This window comes from Salmo salar, chromosome 02, assembly GCF_965601325.2.
Source record: "Salmo salar chromosome 02, fSalSal1, whole genome shotgun sequence".
In the NCBI taxonomy this organism is placed as follows: Eukaryota; Metazoa; Chordata; class Actinopteri; order Salmoniformes; family Salmonidae; genus Salmo; species Salmo salar.
This window is the reverse complement of record NC_138292.1, coordinates 12,236,209-12,256,627: the sequence shown is the minus strand read 5'-3', so window position 1 is coordinate 12,256,627 and position 20,419 is coordinate 12,236,209. Positions and strand designations below refer to the sequence as shown.

At 40.5% G+C, this 20,419-nt stretch overlaps 3 protein-coding genes across 4 annotated transcripts; 2 read left to right on the top strand and 1 right to left on the bottom strand.

Moving 5' to 3' along the window:
* The first annotated feature begins 260 nt into the window (after nt 1-260).
* pon2 (Serum paraoxonase/arylesterase 2) lies at nt 261-7,829 on the top strand. Of its 2 annotated transcripts, none has more exons than XM_082958637.1 (9): nt 261-610; nt 1,141-1,211; nt 1,392-1,447; nt 1,574-1,742; nt 1,983-2,109; nt 2,416-2,616; nt 2,893-2,974; nt 3,535-3,666; nt 5,799-7,829. In XM_082958637.1, the coding sequence occupies exons 1-9, from the start codon at nt 534-536 to the stop codon at nt 5,970-5,972; spliced, it is 1,089 nt and encodes a 362-aa protein (XP_082814763.1). In that variant the 5' UTR covers nt 261-533; the 3' UTR covers nt 5,973-7,829.
* Nucleotides 7,830-8,920: 1,091 nt separating this feature from the next.
* Nucleotides 8,921-14,322, top strand: LOC106605980 (serum paraoxonase/arylesterase 2). The gene is made up of 9 exons (XM_045713042.2): nt 8,921-9,053; nt 9,348-9,418; nt 9,825-9,880; nt 10,209-10,374; nt 11,105-11,234; nt 11,374-11,574; nt 11,708-11,789; nt 11,931-12,059; nt 13,726-14,322. Exons 1-9 carry the CDS (start codon nt 8,980-8,982, stop codon nt 13,885-13,887), a joined length of 1,071 nt encoding a protein of 356 aa, XP_045568998.2. The 5' UTR covers nt 8,921-8,979; the 3' UTR covers nt 13,888-14,322.
* A 145-nt stretch (nt 14,323-14,467) lies between these two features.
* LOC106573653 (potassium channel subfamily K member 5) lies at nt 14,468-20,048 on the bottom strand. The gene is made up of 5 exons (XM_014148902.3): nt 19,490-20,048; nt 17,140-17,251; nt 16,823-16,989; nt 16,189-16,357; nt 14,468-15,971 (listed from the first exon to the last, which is right to left on the bottom strand). Exons 1-5 carry the CDS (start codon nt 19,673-19,675, stop codon nt 15,232-15,234), a joined length of 1,374 nt encoding a protein of 457 aa, XP_014004377.2. The 5' UTR covers nt 19,676-20,048; the 3' UTR covers nt 14,468-15,231.
* Between the last annotated feature and the right edge of the window lie 371 nt (nt 20,049-20,419).

Below are 20,419 nucleotides of genomic sequence, written 5' to 3'. Positions count from 1 at the left end.
TCAAGGAAAAAATTGCATGTATTTAAGTTTTTTTCTTGTAGTGTGGACAGTACCAGTACTTAAAAAAAAAAACTTTATGTAAATGCTTTAATATTTTTTTTACATTTTGTATTTTTATGTTTAGCTCACATATTATTTAAAAGTATGCATGAAGGTGTCTGTAATAGAATAAACATGTCACAAACGAATGTAGACATTAATACATGCATTTCTATAGCTACCAAAATACATTTTTTTACAACGGAGAAGGAATACCAAGATGGCTTCAATAAAGCGCTCCCTGTTAGGCATCCAGAGTTTATACACAACATTGGAATGCACATCGCACACATTCAGTGACAACATTTGACATCAGCCGCTGCTCATGTTAACATTTTACGTCAACTACAGTTGCGTTGTTGCCGCTCAGTGAGTCTGCGGGAGATAGGGGTCGTCTCCGGGGCAGGGCGTCACTGGCTGAGACTTGCAGATCTTCAACAGAACGTGAAGTTATCTAGAAAGTTGCTCAATTTACTACTATCTAATTATTGAACATGGGGAAGCTGGTTGTCATATCACTTTTTGTTGCTGCTTTATCAGCATTTGTTGGAGAGAGAGTTATTAATTTAAGGTAGGCGGTGTTTATGTAGTTGTAGCTTTTTTAGCTGTAATATAATTGCATGCTAACGTTAGCTGTTATAGTAGCTAGCTAGCCAATTTAGTATTTTTGCTAGCAACCTCAAAAAGTTGTTTTGTTGACAACAAGCAATATAAGCAAACGAACCTGTTTTTCTATTTAGATTTCCTTTATTAGCCAGTGCTTTATTACTGAGTAATAATGGTTTGGGTTCTTCTCACTTTTCAGAATTTATAAATTGAGAGATTGAGGGTCACTACATGTTGTTGACAAACAGCAATTCTGTGTGCCAAGCATGGCCTTTTCTGTCAGCCTATGAAGACATACATCTGATCTCAATGCTCAAGTTACAGTAGTCTGAGGCTATACAAGATGTGATAGCTGACTAGGCTATATTTATGATTGTTTGTACATAGACACATAAAAATGCCCTAAGTCATAACTACAGTGTTGAAATTGCAGTGTTATTCTGGAGTTTGAACCATTTGAAGGGATGTAACTATGAACCTTATTTTACATTGCAGGAGAAGGACTCTTGCTTCCAGAAAGCTTGTCCAAACTCACCTCCCAAACTGCCATCCAATCAAAAGCCTTGGTGCGTACAGTACACATATGTACAGGACATTGGGAACTTTAACAGTGCTGGCATGGATATAAAAGGCATGCCTTTCCATAAACTCTATTCCACATGTTCAATGGTATTCAATGAAGTAACTGTACAACGTTATTTGCCTGTAAAGCCATATCTGAACACATGTGATTTGATTTCTGACAGAGTACGGATCAGAGGACCTCACAATACTTCCCAATGGACTTGCTATTATTAGCACTGTGAGTTACAACATTGACTTGACCCTATATGGAACACGCAACATAAAAAATATAGTCGCAAACAAATGTATTAGGCTATCTATTAACATATCCTAATATTAATCTTAATATTATTGGAATTAATAGGGCTTGAAGGATCCAGTATTGCCATCCTATTCAGATGCCCCTGGAAAGATGTACACCCTTGATATGAGTGAAGATTCTAGGATGAAACCAGTGGAGCTCCGCATGGGGAGAGGCTTTGACCTGGAATCCTTCAATCCTCATGGGATCAGTGTATACACAGATGAGACGGGTAAATAAAACCCAGAAGCTGTGTCACAAATGGCACCCTATTCCCTAAATGGCACACTATTCCCTACAGGGCGCTGGTCAAAAGTAGTGCGCTATAAAGGGAATAGGGTGCCATTTTGGGACGCAAACAGATTTGGAATGCTTCTGCTGCTCTTCCCACTCTTCTCTTATGTGAAAAGAGAACTGTCAAAAACACAAGACGGATCAATTGATTGAGCTGAATGTTTTCTCCACTTTCCAGATAATTCAGTATACCTGTTTGTGGTCAATCACCCTCAACAAAAAACCCAAGTGGAGATCTTTCTTTTTGTTGAGGAGGACCACTCCCTTGTCTATGTGAAAACCATAAAGCATGAATTCCTTCACAGGTATGCAAGAGCTAAAGTCACGTCATTGCTTCAAACCAATTTGGTTTATTACCTAGATTGTCGGTAGAGTTTCATATTACAGCAGGGATAAAAGTGTTAATTACATGGTAACAACATGGAAATGTAGCCTATCCTCTTAAACTTGGCTACTCTCAAGACTGGAGAGTTTGGAGAAATTAGGGACATTTGAACTGAGCACAAACTAGTGCTAATTTTTGTTTTGTAATGTTGTTATGCATCCAACAGTTCTTTAATATGCCATTTAGAGTAAATCGTGTTTTAAGTTGATCTGTGGTTTTCTCTTAGTGTGAATGACATTGTGGCTGTGGGAGTGGAGAGCTTCTATGCCACCAACGATCACTATTTCGGTGGAGGTACTCTGAATACCCTGGAGATACTTCTGGCTCAGCCCTGGTCTAACGTTGTGTATTACAGCCCTGAAGAGGTCAAAGTAGTGGCTGAGGGATTCTACATGGCCAATGGCATCAACATCTCACCTGACAAAAGGTACAATAATTAGATGAATAATGTATTCAACCTCTATAGCGCTATTCAAGTATTCAGTCCCGTGTAGCTCAGTTGGTAGAGCATGGCGCCAGGGTTGTGGGTTCGATTCCCACGAGTGACCAGTATGTTCACTAATCCTGTCCATATGGGCAGTCAAACCTGTTAAGTGTTTGATTATAGAGTGGATATCACATGTTGACATGATAAGACCTGTTGGTGTAACTAACTAGCGACGTAACATATATGTAACATATAACTATTTATGCTTTCATGTAGGCACATATATGTGGCAGACTTATTTGACCACAACATACATGTTTTGGAGCGACTGGAAAGCAATGGTTTGGCCCCAGTGAAGGTAAAATATAAGAAATGGCAGATTTGTTTTACACCTGGTAAGTAGTCAAATGGACTATTGAAACATGCTGCTTTGTTGAAAGCCTTCTAAATCTGATGTGTTTATTCTCTCCCATTGCTTGTGTATCTGAATCCAGAATAGGCTCTTTAAAACTCATTTCATGATATTATTATTTTAAAAAGCATGAGCTGGCGCACACCCAAAGAAATTAATTTAGTGTAGAGGTGCTGACTAATAGCGAATAAACTATAAGTCTAAAAATAAAGAGAGTCGCACACCGAATATATATAAACTCCCAGTAATTTATTGGGTAAAAAAACAAAGTTTCAGCATTCACTGTGTCCTGAAGAAGGCACCCTGAAGAAGGTACCCTCTGCTCTCAGGCACCCTGAAGAAGGCACCCTCTGCTCTCAGGCACCCTGAAGAAGGCACAGTGATGCCGAAACGTTGGGTGTTTTATCCAATAAATTACTGGGAGTTTATATATATATATATTTATATATATATGAGTGTGTGACTCTCTTTATTTTTATAGCTTACGTGATATTATTCTTTGTCAGCAGGTCGTGGAAGTGGGCTCTCTTGTTGACAACATTTATGTTGACCCTGAGACTGGCGACTTGTGGATAGGTTGTCACCCTAATGGCTGGAAACTATTTCAAAATGATCCTGAGGATCTACCTGGATCTGAGGTTCGTACACCTGCCGTGTGCTATTGAAAATTCCTGAGTGAACTGCTTTCTGGGTCATATACCAGCAGTGTATCTCTGTACTATACACCAACATTGTTTTCACATGTTCACGCCTCTACTATGCTATAGGTAAAAGCTGCTGGACTACAGTACATTCCAACTACTGTACGACAGGAAACACACCAGAGCAATGGACTTAGAGTGGACTTAGAGTTAACTTAGAGTGGACTTAGAGTGTACATGGACTGGACTTAAAGTGGTCTTAGAGTGGTCTTAGAGTGGTCTTGGAGTGGACTTGGAGTGGACTTAAAGTGGTCTAAGAGTGGACTTGGGGTGGATTTGGAGTGGACTTAGAGTGTACTCAGGGTGTACTCAGAATGAACTTAGAGTGGACTCGGAGTGGACTTGGAGTGGACTCAGGGTGGACATGGACTGGGCTTAAAGTGGACTTGGAGTGTACTCAGAGTGGATTTAAAGTGGACTTGGGGTGGATTTGAAGTGGACTTGGAGTGGACATGGACTGGACTTAAAGTGGTCTTAGAGTGGACTTAGAGTGGACATGGAGTGAACTTTGGGTGGACTTGGAGTGGACTTACAGTGGTCTTAGAGTTGACTTAGAGTTGACTTAGAGGGGACTTAGAGTGGACTTGGGGTGGATTTGGAGTGGACATGGACTGGACTTAAAGTGGTCTTAGAGTGTTCTCGGAGTGGACTTGGACTGGACTTAAAGTGGTCTTAGAGTGGACTTAGAGTGGACTCGGAGTGGACTTGGAGTGGACTCAGAGTGGACTTGGAGTGGACTCATAGTGGACATGGACTGGGCTTAAAGTGGACTTAGAGTGGACTTGGAGTGGACTTGGACTGGGCTTAAAGTGGACTTGGAGTGTACTCAGAGTGGACTCAGAGTGGACTTAAAGTGGTCTAAGAGTGGACTTGGGGTGGATTTGGAGTGGACTTAGAGTGTACTCAGGGTGTACTCAGAATGAACTTAGAGTGGACTCGGAGTGGACTTGGAGTGGACTCAGGGTGGACATGGACTGGGCTTAAAGTGGACTTGGAGTGTACTCAGAGTGGATTTAAAGTGGACTTGGGGTGGATTTGAAGTGGACTTGGAGTGGACATGGACTGGACTTAAAGTGGTCTTAGAGTGGACTTAGAGTGGACATGGAGTGAACTTTGGGTGGACTTGGAGTGGACTTACAGTGGTCTTAGAGTTGACTTAGAGTTGACTTAGAGGGGACTTAGAGTGGACTTGGGGTGGATTTGGAGTGGACATGGACTGGACTTAAAGTGGTCTTAGAGTGTTCTCAGAGTGGACTCGGAGTGGACTTGGACTGGACATAAAGTGGTCTTAGAGTGGACTTAGAGTGGACTCGGAGTGGACTTGGAGTGGACTCAGAGTGGACTTGGAGTGGACTCATAGTGGACATGGACTGGGCTTAAAGTGGACTTAGAGTGGACTTGGAGTGGACTTGGACTGGGCTTAAAGTGGACTTGGAGTGTACTCAGAGTGGACTCAGAGTGGACTCAGAGTGGACTTAAAGTGGACTTAGAGTGGACTCGGAGTGGACTTGGAGTGGACTCAGAGTGGACTCAGAGTGGACATGGACTGGGCTTAAAGTGGACTTAGAGTGGACTTGGACTGGGCTTAAAGTGGACTTGGAGTGTACTCAGAGTGGACTTGGAGTGGACTCATAGTGGACATGGACTGGGCTTAAAGTGGACTTAGAGTGGACTTGGAGTGGACTTGGACTGGGCTTAAAGTGGACTTGGAGTGTACTCAGAGTGGACTCAGAGGAGACTCAGAGTGGACTTAAAGTGGACTTAGAGTGGACTTAGAGTAGACTTGGGGTGGACTTGGAGTGGACATGGAGTGAACTTGGGGTGGACTTGGAGTGGACTCAGAGTGGACAGTGGACTTAAAGTGGAATTAGAGGGGACTTGGAGTGGGCTTAAAGTGGACTTGGAGTGGACTCAGAGTGGACTTAGAATGGACTCAGAGTGGACAGTGGACTTAAAGTGGACTTGGAGTGGATTTAGACTGGACCTGGGGTGGACGTCTTTCTATTGCGTTCCCTATGTAATGCTCACTGTCTGGTATACATCTACATTTCATGATATTGTTTTCACAGGTGATTCAGATTAAAGACATCCACTCTGAGAAGCCAGTGGTGACCCAGGTGTATGCTGATGACGGCAGTGTGCTCATAGGATCCTCTGTAGCAGCTCCCTACGGAGGAAAGCTTCTCATTGGAACAATCTACCAGAAAGCCTTGGTCTGTGATCTAGCCAAGGTAGACCAGTAGCCAATGCTCTATGTAGAAAACAGCCATCTGACGTGGGTTGTGGTCGGAAGAGTGCAAGTGTGCAACGTACTGAACATTGCAGATAGAAATGCAATGAATAGAGTTAACAAGATTCCTTACTCTATATGACAGGGGGGGATGTCTGTTCTACATAATATATATCTAGCTGAAAGTTCCTCAATGTTGTGCCGTACTGAATTCTGCCATGGCCTGTGGGGTTCAACTTGCCAAGTAAAAAAATATATTTTAAAGTTAATTCATTGCACGCTCTGTCTAATCACTGGAAGTTAGATTTGCAATAAAGTTGACAAAATGATATGTCAAAGATAACGCTGGTGCACTGAACAAGACCTGTAACGATACATTGTAATGTTGCAAGTGCCATATTGTATAAAAGTTGATAAATGACTGGAGAAATGACATTTGAAATGCATGACATTGGCTTCTTGATAAGAATAAGCTGACTGTTAAGGACCCTTTAAAAAAGAAATGCCTAAAATGACATATCCAAATCTAACTGAAGCAAGGATATGCATATTATTGATACCATTTGAAAGGAAACACTTTGAAGTGTATGTAAATGTGAAATTAATGTAGGAGAATATAACACATTAGATCTGGTAAAAGGTCATTTGAAATGCAAATGAAAGGCCAATATCTCACTTAGGAGTCTAGGTGCAATTTAGATTTTGGCCACTAGATGGCAGCAGTGTATGTGCAACGTTTTAGACTGATCCAATGAACTGTTGCATTACTGTTCAAAATGTTGTTTCAAGTCTGCCCAAATGTGCCGAATTGGTCAACTGAAACATTTTCAAATACATAACTATAGAGAACATACAAAAATGATATGGTAATAAAAAATGTAAGTTTACACACTTCCAGGAATGTAATAAATTATGGATAATTAGCTTCCCTACAGAAAATACACTAAAATGTAGCTTAGTTTTGTTTGATAAAATCAATTTTACATCTAGATGTGTGAAGGTTTTTTAAATATAAAAATTCATTTTATCAAACAAAACTAAGCTACATTTTATCTCTGGGACCCTCAGGATGACAAATCAGAGCAAGATTACTGAATGTAAGAACATTATTTACCTTCAGAGGTGAATATATCAAACCAGTTGCTGTGATTAATTTTTTGTTGTTGTTGTGCACTCTCCTCAAACATTAGCATGGTATTTTCTCACTGTAATAGCTATTGTAAATTGGACAATGCAGTTAGATTAACAAGAATTTAAGCTTTCTGCCCATATAAGACATGTCTATGTCCTGGGAAATGTTCTTGTTACTTATGAAGAGGGTTAAACCAAGGCCTTATACCTTTTTAAGGGGTTAATAAATTATGTTATGATAAACTGAAAGGTCTCCTCTTCAGGAGACCTCTGTGTGTGTGTTAAAACCTGTTTTTGAGTGTTGTGACCTTCAGACACTATCAGAAGGCTTCTACGTTCAGACTCCTGTCTGGATCCCACCATGGTTGTCTGGTTTTCTGAGAACACAAGGCTGTCACAGACCTGATAAAACCAGCCACCTTTCAGAAGATGCTTACACTCGTTCACCTTGTTATGACCCTATACTTGTGACGAAAGGTCAAGTTTTGGTCAAACCCATTTCTGAGCTTTTAATTGCTGATAAGATGGTTACTGCTGTCAGGGGGAGGTTAGATTTATTAAAATGTTGTTACCAGGGAAACTCACGCAAGGATGACTGGGAGAGGCTATATGAGTTGCACGATGTCTTAGACATTTTGCAGAACTTGGGGAGAACTATCATGTACTGTTATACTGTACTCTGTACCAACTTCTGCCTACAATTGTATTACTAAAAGGAGTATTTTAATACTTAAACAAAGAGTCTGTGTTTCCTTTCCATTACTAATGTATGTTTGATAATTATATAGACCTGATCATTTGTTGAAGAAATTGACCAACACTTACAACGTCATGCTAATATCATTATCGCTCTTTATTTCAACCATCCCGTGGGGGGGATACCGATCCCATGGAGGCAGTGGTGGATAAAGTATCCAATTGTCATACTTGAGTAAAAGTATAGATACATTAATAGAAAGTTACTAAAGTAAAAGTCACCCAGTAAAATACTACTTGAGTAAAAGTCTAAAAGTATTTGGTACTAAATATACTTAAGTATCCAAAGTAAATGTAATTGCAAAATTATACTTAAGTATCGAAAGTAGAAGTGTAAATCATTTCAAATTCCTTCTTTTAAGCAAAGCAGATGGCACCATTTTCTTGTTTTTAAAATGTATGGATAGCCAGGGGCACACTCCAACACTCAGACATCATTTACGAAAGATGCATTTGTGTTTAGTGAGTCCGCCAAATCAGAGGCAGAAGGGATGACCATGTGTTGTCTTGATAAGTGCGTGAATTGGTCATTTTCCTGTCCTGCTAAGCACTCAAAATTTAACTTTTGGGTGTCAGGTAAAATGTACTGAGTAAAAAGTACATTCTTTTCTTTAGGAATGTAGTGAAGTAAAAGTAAAGTTGTCAAAAAACGTAGTACTGTAAAGTATTTTTACTTAAGTACTTTATACCACTGCGTAGAGTTTAAAGTTATGTTTAAATTACAGGTACGTCTCACTGATTTGACATGGAAAACAAGTATTTTAAAAGCTTTTTTACCCTCTTTGTAAAGTGAACTAGAGTCAGTTGTGATGTAACTGAATATTGTTTTCTTCACAAGTGTGTTAACTTCTTTACATTAAATGTGGGCTGCTAATTTGGCGTTCAAGTCTTAACTGTTGTTTAGTTGTCAACTCATTTGTCTTAAAAGCAGCAAACAATAGATGTGGACAATATCATCATCATGAACCCTGGGATCACAGTTTTGGGACTGCAGGTTTGACCTCCCTCTAGGAATTGCTGAACTACAGTGCGCCCCATGGTTCAACTGTGCAATTGCACTCTGCTTGTACACCGCACCCACATTTTGCACACTGCTTTCATAACCTTTGACCAAGGGAAAGAGTTTGTCTGCCATGAAGTGGGTGCTTGTAACCATCTGCATTGCTGCCTTGGCAGCTCTTTTGGGGCAAAGACTTCTTCAATTGAGGTAGGCTGCATGGTTGCTGAACATTTTAACATTATAGGGCATGTGTATCTTCTTTGGAATGTCTTCTTTGGAATCATGCTACATTTCCCTGATCAGAGTTTACAATATTGACATTGTCAACAGAGGCCTCAGACATTAAAAGTGATATTTGAAAAATAGGCTTTTAGCAACTTTGAAGTGAACTACTTTAGGTGAATTGAGCAGTGGTGTGACAGTGTTAAAAGCTGAATTCAGAATGATCTGTGTTGCTTTTGCTTTCACTCCAAAGTAATATTAACCGGGTTCTATTTGCAGTGAAATAGTCCTTGCCAACAGAGAAGCGCCTGTAAAACGCCTCCCCAACTGTCACCTATTAAAGAATATAGGTATGTCTGAACCAGTCCATTAAATTGTAATCATACATTGACATTATAACAGTTCATGCTTTAATTAATACATATAGTATAGTTCTTCTGTGTTTCACATCGGTGTGAGATAGATACTAATGTAATGTTGAAATAGCCTGTTCTACTTTGAGCCTATTCCAGTTATTCCAGTAGGCTCAAAATAATGAGTCTTCTCAGTATATGTGATGAGATCAGGCTGTATAACCACTAGTTGGGCAAGTGTCAGGGCTGAAGTCCATTAGACTAATAGACCAAGTATCAACGTGTCCCAGCATGCGTTGTTTGGTGTCATAATGATAATGTTATGTTCAATGAAGGCCTTTGGCCTATGGGATAAAAAGAATAGGCTATTGCTAATGGTTTGTGGACAATCCTATATGTACAGAATATGGAGCAGAGGACATAACCATACTTCGAGATGGACTGGCCATCATAAGCACCGTAAGTAATATCCATTGTCATGATGCGATCCTTAATGGCAAGCATATTCTGGTAAGGCACACTGAATAATTAAAATATTGTCCTCAATTCATAATATTACATGTTGAACATACCTCCCTCACACTGATGATAAAATAACTATTTTTACACAATAAAACGACTGTTTTTAACAATACAATACATAAACCCTGTTTGTATCCCAAATGGCACCCTATTCCCTACGTAGTGCACTAATTTGGTCAAAAGTAGTGCACTATATAGGGAATAGGGTGCCGTTTAGGACTTAACATTGTCACGCATGTAAAATCATTACCCCCCCCCCACCCAGGGCTTGAAATATCCTGGAATGCCCTCGTTCTCTGATGACCCAGGGAAGATCTATACCCTGGACCTGTTGGACCCCAGACTGATCCCTGTGGAGCTGACAATCAAAGGAGACCTGGACCGGGACTCCTTCAACCCCCATGGAATCAGTGTCTACATTGACGAGACAGGTAAAGTATGGGGTATTTAGCTCTCACATATGAAATTAGTTTGTTTCAAAAACAGGACAGGGAGTAGTACAGTACAATATACAGTACCAGTCAAAAGTTTGGACACACCTGCTCATTCAAGGGTTTTTCTGAATGTTTTACTATTTTCTACATTGTAGAGTAATAGCGAAGACATCACAACTATGAAATAACACATATGGAATCATGAGGTAACCAATTTTTTTTTAAACAAATCAAAATATATTTTTGATTCTTCAAATTAGCCACCCTTTGCCTTGATGACAGCTTTGCACACTCTTGGCATAAAGAAAAACCCTTGAATGAGTAGGTGTGTCCAAACATTTGACTGGTACTGTATAGCAAAACAGTACAGTATACAGTAAAACAATAGTGTACAGTATACAGTAAAACAATACAGTACAACAGCACAGTATACAGTAAAACAATACAGTATACAGTACAGTATACAGTAAAACAATACAGTATACAATAAAACATGTGTCAGCAATTATTCTAGTTACTCAAGTCAGAAATCGCAGCAAATCTCTCCATTCCAGACCAGATTATCCCAAATTGGGAACACCCTTCAGACCATTGTCTATGGAATTATGAACACTACTGTGTGTGTGTGTGTGTGTGTGTCTTCCCTGTCAAGCAATAGAGAGCCTTAGACACCAGAGGGGACAGTAGAGACCATATTTCTCACTGCTGAACTCCCATCTCCTTCCAGATAAAACCATTCATCTGTTTGTTGTCAATCATCCTCAACATTACACCAGCCAGGTAGAGATCTTTCTATTTGTCGAAGAGGACAACACCATTGTGCACCTGAAAACTATAAAGCATGATCTCCTTCATAGGTAGGTGTGAGATGTTTACATTTACATGATGTGGATGAACCACATTGGCTATGTACTGTACAGTATGACCAGTGAGAGTTCCACAGTGGTGTTTTTCTGCTTGGCTAACTCTGTATGTTTTTGCCCTTTACTCTCTCAGTGTGAATGACATTGTGGCTGTGGGAGTGGAGAGCTTCTATGCCACCAACGATCACTCCTATCCCAGTGAAGCGCTACACATGCTGGCTGTCTTCTTGGGTCTACCCTGGGCTGATGTGGTTTACTACAGCCCTGGAGGAGTGAAGGCAGTGGGCGATGGCTTCCTATCTGCAAACGGCATCAACATGTCACCCGACAAAAGGTGCCTTCTTTGTTTCCACAATTGTAGTAAAGTCTACACAATTGAAAATCGAACCGTTTAAAATGTACAAATCTGTTGTGCTCTTTGAAAGTGTGTTATGCAGTAAAACAATAAATGTGCTTTTTCCCTCCAGGTATCTATACGTGTCCGCTATTTTGGACCATGAGATTGCTGTTTTTGAGATAAAGAAAAACAAAGACTTGGTACATGTCAAGGTAAAACTTTTTCACTACATCAAATATGAACGCAAACTTCTTTACGGGCACAATATTATATTTTGTATTGTTTCTAGAGATGGTTCAACCGCTGTATTACAATCAGCCATCACATTCCTATTGATGTCTGTCTCCAACCAGTCTGTAGCCGTTGGGTCTCTCTGTGACAACATCGAGGTGGACCATGTAACAGGTGACATATGGCTGGGTTGTCACCCTAATGGAGTAAAGGTAGCAGCATGTGACCCTGAGGATCCACCTGGATCGGAGGTTAGTGCCTCATTTACCATGTCCTCTAGTTGTATTATATTATAGGAATAAATTCACTCTGATCTCAGTTCCAAATGGCACCCTATTCCCTATAGCAGTGGTTCCCAAATCTTTTTATAGTCCCATACCACTTCAAACATTCAACCTCCAGCTGCGTACCCCCTCTAGCACCAGGGTCAGCACACTCTCAAATGTTGTTTTTTACCATCATTGTAAACCTGCCACACACACACAATACAATACATTTATTAAACATAAGAATGAGTGTGAGTTTTTGTCACAACCCGGCTCGTGGGAAGTGACAAAGAGCTCTTATAGGACCAGGGCAGAAATAACAATATAATCAATAATTTTGCTCTTTATTTAACCATCTTAGATATAAAAACTTATTTGTTCATTGAAAATTGTGAATGACTCACCACAGGTTAATGAGAAGGGTGTGCTTGAAAGGATACACATAACTCTGCAATGTTGGGATGTATTGGAGAGTCTCAGTCGTAAATAATTTTCGACACAGTCTGTGCCTGTATTTAGTTTTCATGCTAGCGAGGGCCGAGAATCCACTCTCACATAGGTATGTGGTTGCAAAGGGCATCAGTGTCTTAACGGCGCGATTTGGATACTCAGGATACTCTGAGCGCAGCACAATCCAGAAATCTGGCAGTGGCTTCTGATTAAATACAATTTTCACAGAATCGCTTATTACAATTTTGATGAGGCTCTCTTGTTCAGATATCAGTAAGTGAACTGGAGGCAGGGCATGAAAGGGATAACGAATCCAGTTGTTTGTGTCATCCGTTTCGGGAATGTATCTGCGTAATTGCGCACCCAGCTCACTCAGGTGCTTCACTATATCACATTTGAAATTGTCCGTAAGCTTGAGTTCATTTGCACACAAAAAATCATAAAATAATGGAAAGACCTGTGTGTTGTCCTTGTTAATGCAGACAGAGAAGAGCTCCAACTTCTTAATCATAGCCTCAATTTTGTCCAACACACTGAATATAGTTGCGGAGAAAGAAAAAAAAACATCACCCAGATAGGCCAGTCGTGTGAGAAACTCATCAGACAAGTGAAAATTATGGTCACTAAAGAAAACTTGTCAATACTTTGCCCCTTGGTAACCAGCGCACTTCTGTATGTTGTAAAAGTGTTACATGGTCGCTGCCCATATCATTGCCTAGTGCAGAAAATACACAAGAGTTCAGGGACCTTGCTTTAACAAAGTTAACCATTTTCACTGTAGTGTCCAAAACGTCTTTCAAGCTGTCAGGCATTCCCTTGGCAGCAAGAGCCTCTCGGTGGATGCTGCAGTGTACCCAAGTGGCGTCGGGAGCAACTGCTTGCACACATGTTATCACTCCACTATGTCTCCCGGTCATGGCTTTTGCGCATTCAGTACAGATACCAACATGAGTAGCGGTGAATGTGATTGGATGTTAATTATTTGACTAGACTACCTGTATTTGACATTGTGTTGTTTCGCTGAACACCAGATGGTTTAATTTGACCCCAGTTTGGGAATACCTGCCCTGTAGAGTATACTCCCTATGGGCCTTGGTCAAAAGTAGCGTAGTGCACTGTATAGGGAATAGACTGCCATTTGGGACACAGCCCATGTACCAAAAGCTTTAATTGGTTTTCTTTATCATAATTTGTTTTATAGGTCATTAGGATTCGGGACATCCACTATGAGAAGCCAGTGGTGACCCAGATGTATGCTGATGATGGCAGTGTGCTCCTAGGATCCTCTGTAGCAGCTCCCTATGAAGGAAAGCTTCTCATAGGAACAGTCTACCACAAAGCCTTGGTCTGTGATCTGAAGTAGCCAATGATTCCTTTCAGACTTCTGATTTCCAAAGTCTGTGTGTGTATATATAGATGCAGTAATGACACTCAAACTGTAATGTGCTCAAAGTCTGTGCTGTTTCTGTATAGTACATCTTGTCTGGTATAATATGATTGAAAAGTATAAATATTCCACATGGTTGCCACAATATAACACTGCAGTTGCTGTGATGCATGGCATGTGTTATTATGTTAAATGATAAGAGGCCGTCTGCGCTCTTTTAAGTTCCTTAGTACTCAATAGTGTCTGTTCCGGGTGCGTAGGAATCAAAATAAGAATACTGGAAAAGATGAAAGACCTGCACACTGTCGAAAAAATGAATCAATCCAAAACTGAGGCTTGATGTGTTATTATGTTTACATGTATCTTGATGGACTATTTGTATTGATTAAACAGTTATATTCCATTCTCTGACATTGACAAATTGTTGATAATTGATCTTTGGGGGATTTTTTTTGTGTGTGTGGGGTTAATGACAAAGCAAAAAATACATGTTTCTATATCTTACATCTCCTTTATCAAGTCCACAACCACTACATCTACTCATATAAAAAACATAGAAACTCATGTAAACTTTATTTCTGAAGGCAGTTTGTAACAATAGACAAACTACGTTGCTTTCAGTTCTCATTTTAGAGTCAGGTAAATCACCCTGGCAACTCTGAGTCCATTATTTGCTATATTTTCCTTTCTTTACTTTTCCCACAGACCAGAATGTGTGTTTAACATCGAGATAAACATTACATAGAAGACAGTAAGTTGTCTAGACTGTGTATTCATGGTCTTAGGCCGTGATAATCCGGGGTCATACATTTCACTAATCACTATGTTAAGGAAAACCGTAGAAGATTTGGACCCACTCCTCACCACAGGGGAATATGACCAATCCTAACTCTGCCATTGTCTCTGGTTGTCCCAGGACCTTGTTATGATGCTTCTACATCATTCAGTTCACATGGATAAAAAGGTGTGATGGGTGTGATGCATGAAAAGGTGTGATAGGGTGATAAATAAAAAGGTGTGATGGGGTGATAAATAAAAAGGTGTGATGGGGTGATAAATAAAAAGGTGTGATGGGGTGATAAATAAAAAGGTGTGATGGGGTGATAAATTAAAAGGTGTGATGGGGTGATAAATTAAAAGGTGTGATGGGTACAATAAATAAAAAGTTGTGATGATCCGCGGACCCATCACAGACCCATCATACCTTTTTATTTATCTGAATTCACAGGTTTTATGCACCAACCAAACCTCTAGGAGAGCGCGATGGTCCCCTTTTGATTACATCATTCAGTTCTCCATGAAGAGGATGGATCCAAGGCTTCAGCCTTTCTCATCATTCTCCTCTCCCGAATCCCCCTCCACTACCTTTGATACAGTAAACCTATTCTCTCTACCATCTTGATTCTGAACATTCTCGTCTTTGTTGATGTTAGGACCTAGATCGGCGGGGTTTAGGTTCTCTTTTGAGTTGGACACATTAACAGCCTTCGCTCTAGTGTCCCTATCCAGACAGTTCTCCTGAAACACAGGGTCTTTCATAAAGACAGGGTCTCCCATAAAGACAGGGTCATCCTCGATAAGCCTCTGCCCCTCCTCTCCCATCCCAAAGCTGCTTAGTAACATATTGTGACTGATGCTGAGGTGGCGCCTCAGGCGGCGTGGGGAATGCTCCAGGGTTTGGATATTCGTTCCCAGGATGTCACTACAGCTCTTTGAACGACTCAACTCCTTGAATTCCGTCTTTGGCTTCGGCTTCGCGGCAGCGCCAATCTGCCTGATGGCGGTGCTGTAGTCCTCATGCTTCTCAGACAGGAAGTTGAAGATGTCGACGGCGGTGGGGAGGCGGCGAGGGCTGCGGATGTCGTCCTTCTCGGACTGCCATCGATGGTCCAGGTGGTCCATCCTGTGTCTCTGCCTTCTCTTCTTCAGGACCTTGTGGGCCGACACAATCATGTGGACGTTCCAGCTGAAGAACAGAGACAGCCAGGCCAGACCCATGTAGATCCACACCTCTGCAAACACCCGGTACAGCCTTGGGTAGTCTATGTTCGGATTGATACCTGTGGAGTCAAAAAGAGAACATAGTTTAATTAAGTATATGTCACCCTTTCTTCAGCATGGACCAAGCAGGATTGCACCAGGCAATGAATCCACCTCCAAATAACTTCATGATCCTCTAACGTGAATTAGGTGATATCATTCTTCACATATCTCTTTAACATAAACTAATATTTTCTGAGGAATGCCATCTACTTCATGAAAAGCCTATGTAACTACCTGCGACGTAGTCCCCGAAGCCAACAGTGGTGAGGGTGATGAAGGAGAAGTAGAATCCCTCCAGGTACGACCATCCCTCCAGGGACATGAACACAAACGGGGGGATCACCAGGTGTACCAGCAGACCCCACAGGAGGAAGATGGCCGTGCAGATCAACTGGACCTTTTTCTGCAGACGTCACACAGGGACAATCAATCGATCATTCAAATGTATTTTTATAAAGAACTTTGTGACAACTGCTGATGTAAAAAGGGCTTTACAGTGAGCCGGCCTAGACCCCAGAGAGCAACCAAAGCAGAAGCTAAAGCACAGTGAGAAGAACAAGCAACGGCATGTGACACAAGTGACAATGTTAGACCAATCCCTTTGATTTGACCATGTCAATTGTCATTGTGAGTGTTCCACCAGATCTGGTGATAAAGCTAACATGTCTTGTAGGCTAACACTTCTCCATTAGTTGGACCATACAGGATTCAGTAATTAGTACGCAGCTACAGTGGCTAAACGTGCCTTGTCATTGGCTAATCCGCTGTTAATAAATGTTTAAGTCATGTATTGCACCTCCCCCAAAGTCATTGATAGAAATCCAAATCAGCACATTAAACGTGCTGAGAGATTCCCAGTGAGTCTTACCACACTAAGGCCTTTGAGTACCAGGACCTGTCCCAGGCGCTTGGCTCTGTCTCCGAAGAACGAGCCCAGCTCACTAATCCAGGTGAGGCAGAGAGGGATCCCACACAGGCCATACAGGATGCAGAATATACGGCCGCCAGCCGTCTTTGGGGCAACATTACCATAACCTGCAAATCACAAACGTATAGACTTTCAGACAGGGGTGGCAGCTTCCTTTCTGCTATGGTTAGACATTGGGTAACTGAGTTGGCAGCAGTTATCGGAGAGAGATGTACATGATTCATTGTTTCCAGTGTTGTATTCAAGATATTGCCCACCTATGGTAGTGACAATAGTGGCAGCAAAGACAACCGAATTGGTCCAGTCCCAGTTGTTGTAGGTATTCTCTCCAGTGATGGTCACACCTTGTCCTGCAGCGTCTGACACCACCTAGGGAACAGAGTGGCTTATCACACCGTACAAACAGAGCTGATTGGGGTTATCTTAAAAGTTAACGGGTTTCAGTGGGATGAATTTCAGGAGTCTTCACACTCTGGGAAAACACAGCTCTAAAGTTACTTTGGGAATCTAAGTTCACTGAGATTGAGCAAATAAAAATATAAACTGTTCCCACTTTGATTTGTTTGAAAAGTATATTTTAGTCATTACACACAAACAATAGACCTCTCTTATATACTTCCAGAACCTTCAAATAGAAGCACACAGCCGTAATTTATGGACTGAAAACACCCTCTGTAGTCTCGTAAACACGATTCTAGACAGCAGTGGTATTGAAACATCGGAGGCAACCCGGATATCTAGAGAGACTACGCCCTCTGAAAATATGCTGCCCCTTGGCTATTCCATGATAGCAGGGTGGCACTGAGACTCTGATTTTTCACTATAAAATGTATGTCAAAACAAAAACCAATAATTGCAAAGTTAAACAAAACATACAACTCTGCACAAGGACTACTTTTAACAATTTCCACTGAAAACATATTGGCTTGAAGAACAGTGCAGACGCAAAGTATGGTAACAGAATGACTGTGCAGTTTTCTGACGTCATTCTGTTACCAAACTTGGCATCTGCACTGTTATCCGAGCAAAGAAAATGCCAAACCAGTTCTTCTGAACTGTCCCAGCATGCTGGCTTGGCTCCTTTGGTTAAAGAGCAGAGAGATTATGAAAATGCATGCAGGCTCATCACTGGTGTGTTCTGTTGCTATAATTGAAACTTGATTCATAAGCATAGTAGTACTCCAAACGTTTACTGCAACAGTGAAAATAATATATTCAATGCATAACAACATATAACAATAACACAGCCATTTCAGTGCTGCCAAGGACTGAAATGTCCTAACTTGACAAGCTTTGTTTAGATGAAATCATTTCAGATGATCTACAATGTTATTTTTTTCATGTAAAATTACCAACAAAGCATTTGACATCAGGCAGTCCGGACCAAATCTGAACCAATCATAGTTGTCCGGACCGGCCTATATTTGGCCCAAACATAGACATTCAGATTTGGTCTGGTCCAGACCGGCCTTGATTTAGCCCAAACACAGACATGGATCTGGCCCACACCGAACAAATGTGTACTTATTTGGGGGCATAGCTCATTAGAATAATACCCAGCAAGTGTTTGTTTTTACATTTATATTTTGGACATTCAGTAGATGCTCTTATCCAGAGTGACTTACAGTCAGTATATTCAACTAAGGTAGATAAACAACAACATATCACAGTCATAGCAAGATTTTTTTTTATCTGTAAATGTTACTCTGAATGTTATTTTAGTTAAAGTGGTCTGTTGGTTCATTCTGTATGCTGGCCTAGTTTGATCATCATTCCTGCCAGTTTTAAAGCATTTGAAAAAGCTTACATAACTGCATGTGATAGATGGGAGCAATAATACATATTTTGTTTCTTACTTAATAGAACATGCATTGCATTGAACATTTTGCCATTGAATCAATGGCTGAAAAATACATATTTTCAACGTCTGGAAAATACATATTTTTACCATTCATTCAGCCCCTAAAATGCACCTGATTTCAAAGTCCAGAAAATAAGTATTTTCGACATCCATATAACACTTATTTTTATATTTTCGAGGTCTACGCTTTCATTCAGCACCTGAAATGCACGTGATGTCAACTTCTGGAAAATAGATATTTTCAACATAATTCTGCTTACTGGGTATGTTTATTATCCAGGGACAACATCCATGGGCCTAAATAGTTGTAGAACAGTAGGCCTAAAACATAGTGGCAATTATACGGTAAACAAAGGGATTCTGAGACTCGGATTTCTTCACTTTAAAATAAACAAAAAACAATGATTGCAAAAAAGTTCAACAAACCATACAACTCAACGCACAAGGACTACTTTTAACAATTTTCACTGAAATGTTTACAATACATTTGCTTGAAGAACAAAAGTGCATAGAGTGGTATGGTTTGTTTAACTTTGCAATTATTGGTTTTGGTTTGACATACATTTTAAAGTGAAAAATCCGACTTTCAATAACTGTTACACCTTGGAATTTCCCATAGTGTAAAATACAATTTTAAAGATATAATAAAGTTCCAATGCAGACCAAGCTGACAACACAGTAATGATAATCATTAAAACACAGATTGGGAATATAATACATGAATTCTTAATTGAATCCCTACATACCCCCAAAATATAGTTCAGATCTTCTTTAGTCAAGCACGGATATGTTTTAAGAATGTTTTCCTTTTGACGGGAATATTCGGATTTGGCCAGTTTCCAATTGGGTTCTTCAAGTATTTGAAATATTGCTGCCCCGATCGATAGGTAAAAAATTATACCTGACGTTAATACAGGACCCTTATCAGACATTGCCGATCACTTAAACATACTCCTCATTATAAAACTCGCATCAAAATTGTTGCCCAAAACAAAAAATAGGACGCGTGTTGCATTCAAACTTCTCTTCCTGGTTCCTGTGCTGGGTAATTACAAACGTGGGAGACTGGGATTGTGATAATATAATGGAGGACACATTCAATCCAGTCCACATACAAGACATCGTTTCAGGTGTGCGCCATTGTTTAGCCTATAGTATAATTTTCAAAGAGACATAAAAACGTTATAAGTGACTTTGTGATTTGTACAACCTAGCTATATGGGTTTAAAGCTGGAATCCGTAGCTGTGAAACTGCCACGTTAGCCCAGCTACTTCAAACAACGAACACTGTTTTTCCCCCCTCGAACATCATTGCACGTCATTGCAGCGCGATGGAACAGCAGATGATGTACTTCTCAAACTTCATAAAGCAAGATAAATCAATAAGAAATGCGACCAGTGGCACTGTTCACTGTATGCTGATCTCAGATGTAATGCTGTGTGGATTAAAGGTCTCAAATGAAATATCTTTATTGAGTTTTGACTGATTGAAAGTCTGACTGGGGATGTGTTTCTGAAAAGCAGCCAAATAGACGTCTACCCTTACGAAAAAAGATTGCAGTATAACTGTAGTATGCTGCAAAGACTGCGCCCCAAAGAACACCGTTTTTTTTACTGCGGTAATTTTGCAGTGTAACTGCCGTTCAACTTCGGTACACTGTAGTTATTCTGCAATT

Coding starts and splice junctions, on each gene's coding strand:
- pon2 (XM_082958637.1), top strand. CDS start 534: ATGGGGAAGCTGGTTGTCATATCACTTTTTGTTGCTGCTTTATCAGCA. Junction 1,448..1,573: donor GACTTGCTATTATTAGCACT/GTGAGTTACAAC, acceptor TGGAATTAATAG/GGCTTGAAGGATCCAGTATT. Junction 2,617..2,892: donor AACATCTCACCTGACAAAAG/GTACAATAATTA, acceptor GCTTTCATGTAG/GCACATATATGTGGCAGACT.
- LOC106573653 (XM_014148902.3), bottom strand. CDS start 19,675: ATGTCTGATAAGGGTCCTGTATTAACGTCAGGTATAATTTTTTACCTA. Junction 17,252..19,489: donor ATCTGAACTATATTTTGGGG/GTATGTAGGGAT, acceptor TCTGTTCCCTAG/GTGGTGTCAGACGCTGCAGG. Junction 16,990..17,139: donor CACTATTGTCACTACCATAG/GTGGGCAATATC, acceptor TGTGATTTGCAG/GTTATGGTAATGTTGCCCCA.
- LOC106605980 (XM_045713042.2), top strand. CDS start 8,980: ATGAAGTGGGTGCTTGTAACCATCTGCATTGCTGCCTTGGCAGCTCTT. Junction 11,235..11,373: donor AAGCATGATCTCCTTCATAG/GTAGGTGTGAGA, acceptor TTACTCTCTCAG/TGTGAATGACATTGTGGCTG. Junction 11,575..11,707: donor AACATGTCACCCGACAAAAG/GTGCCTTCTTTG, acceptor TTTTCCCTCCAG/GTATCTATACGTGTCCGCTA.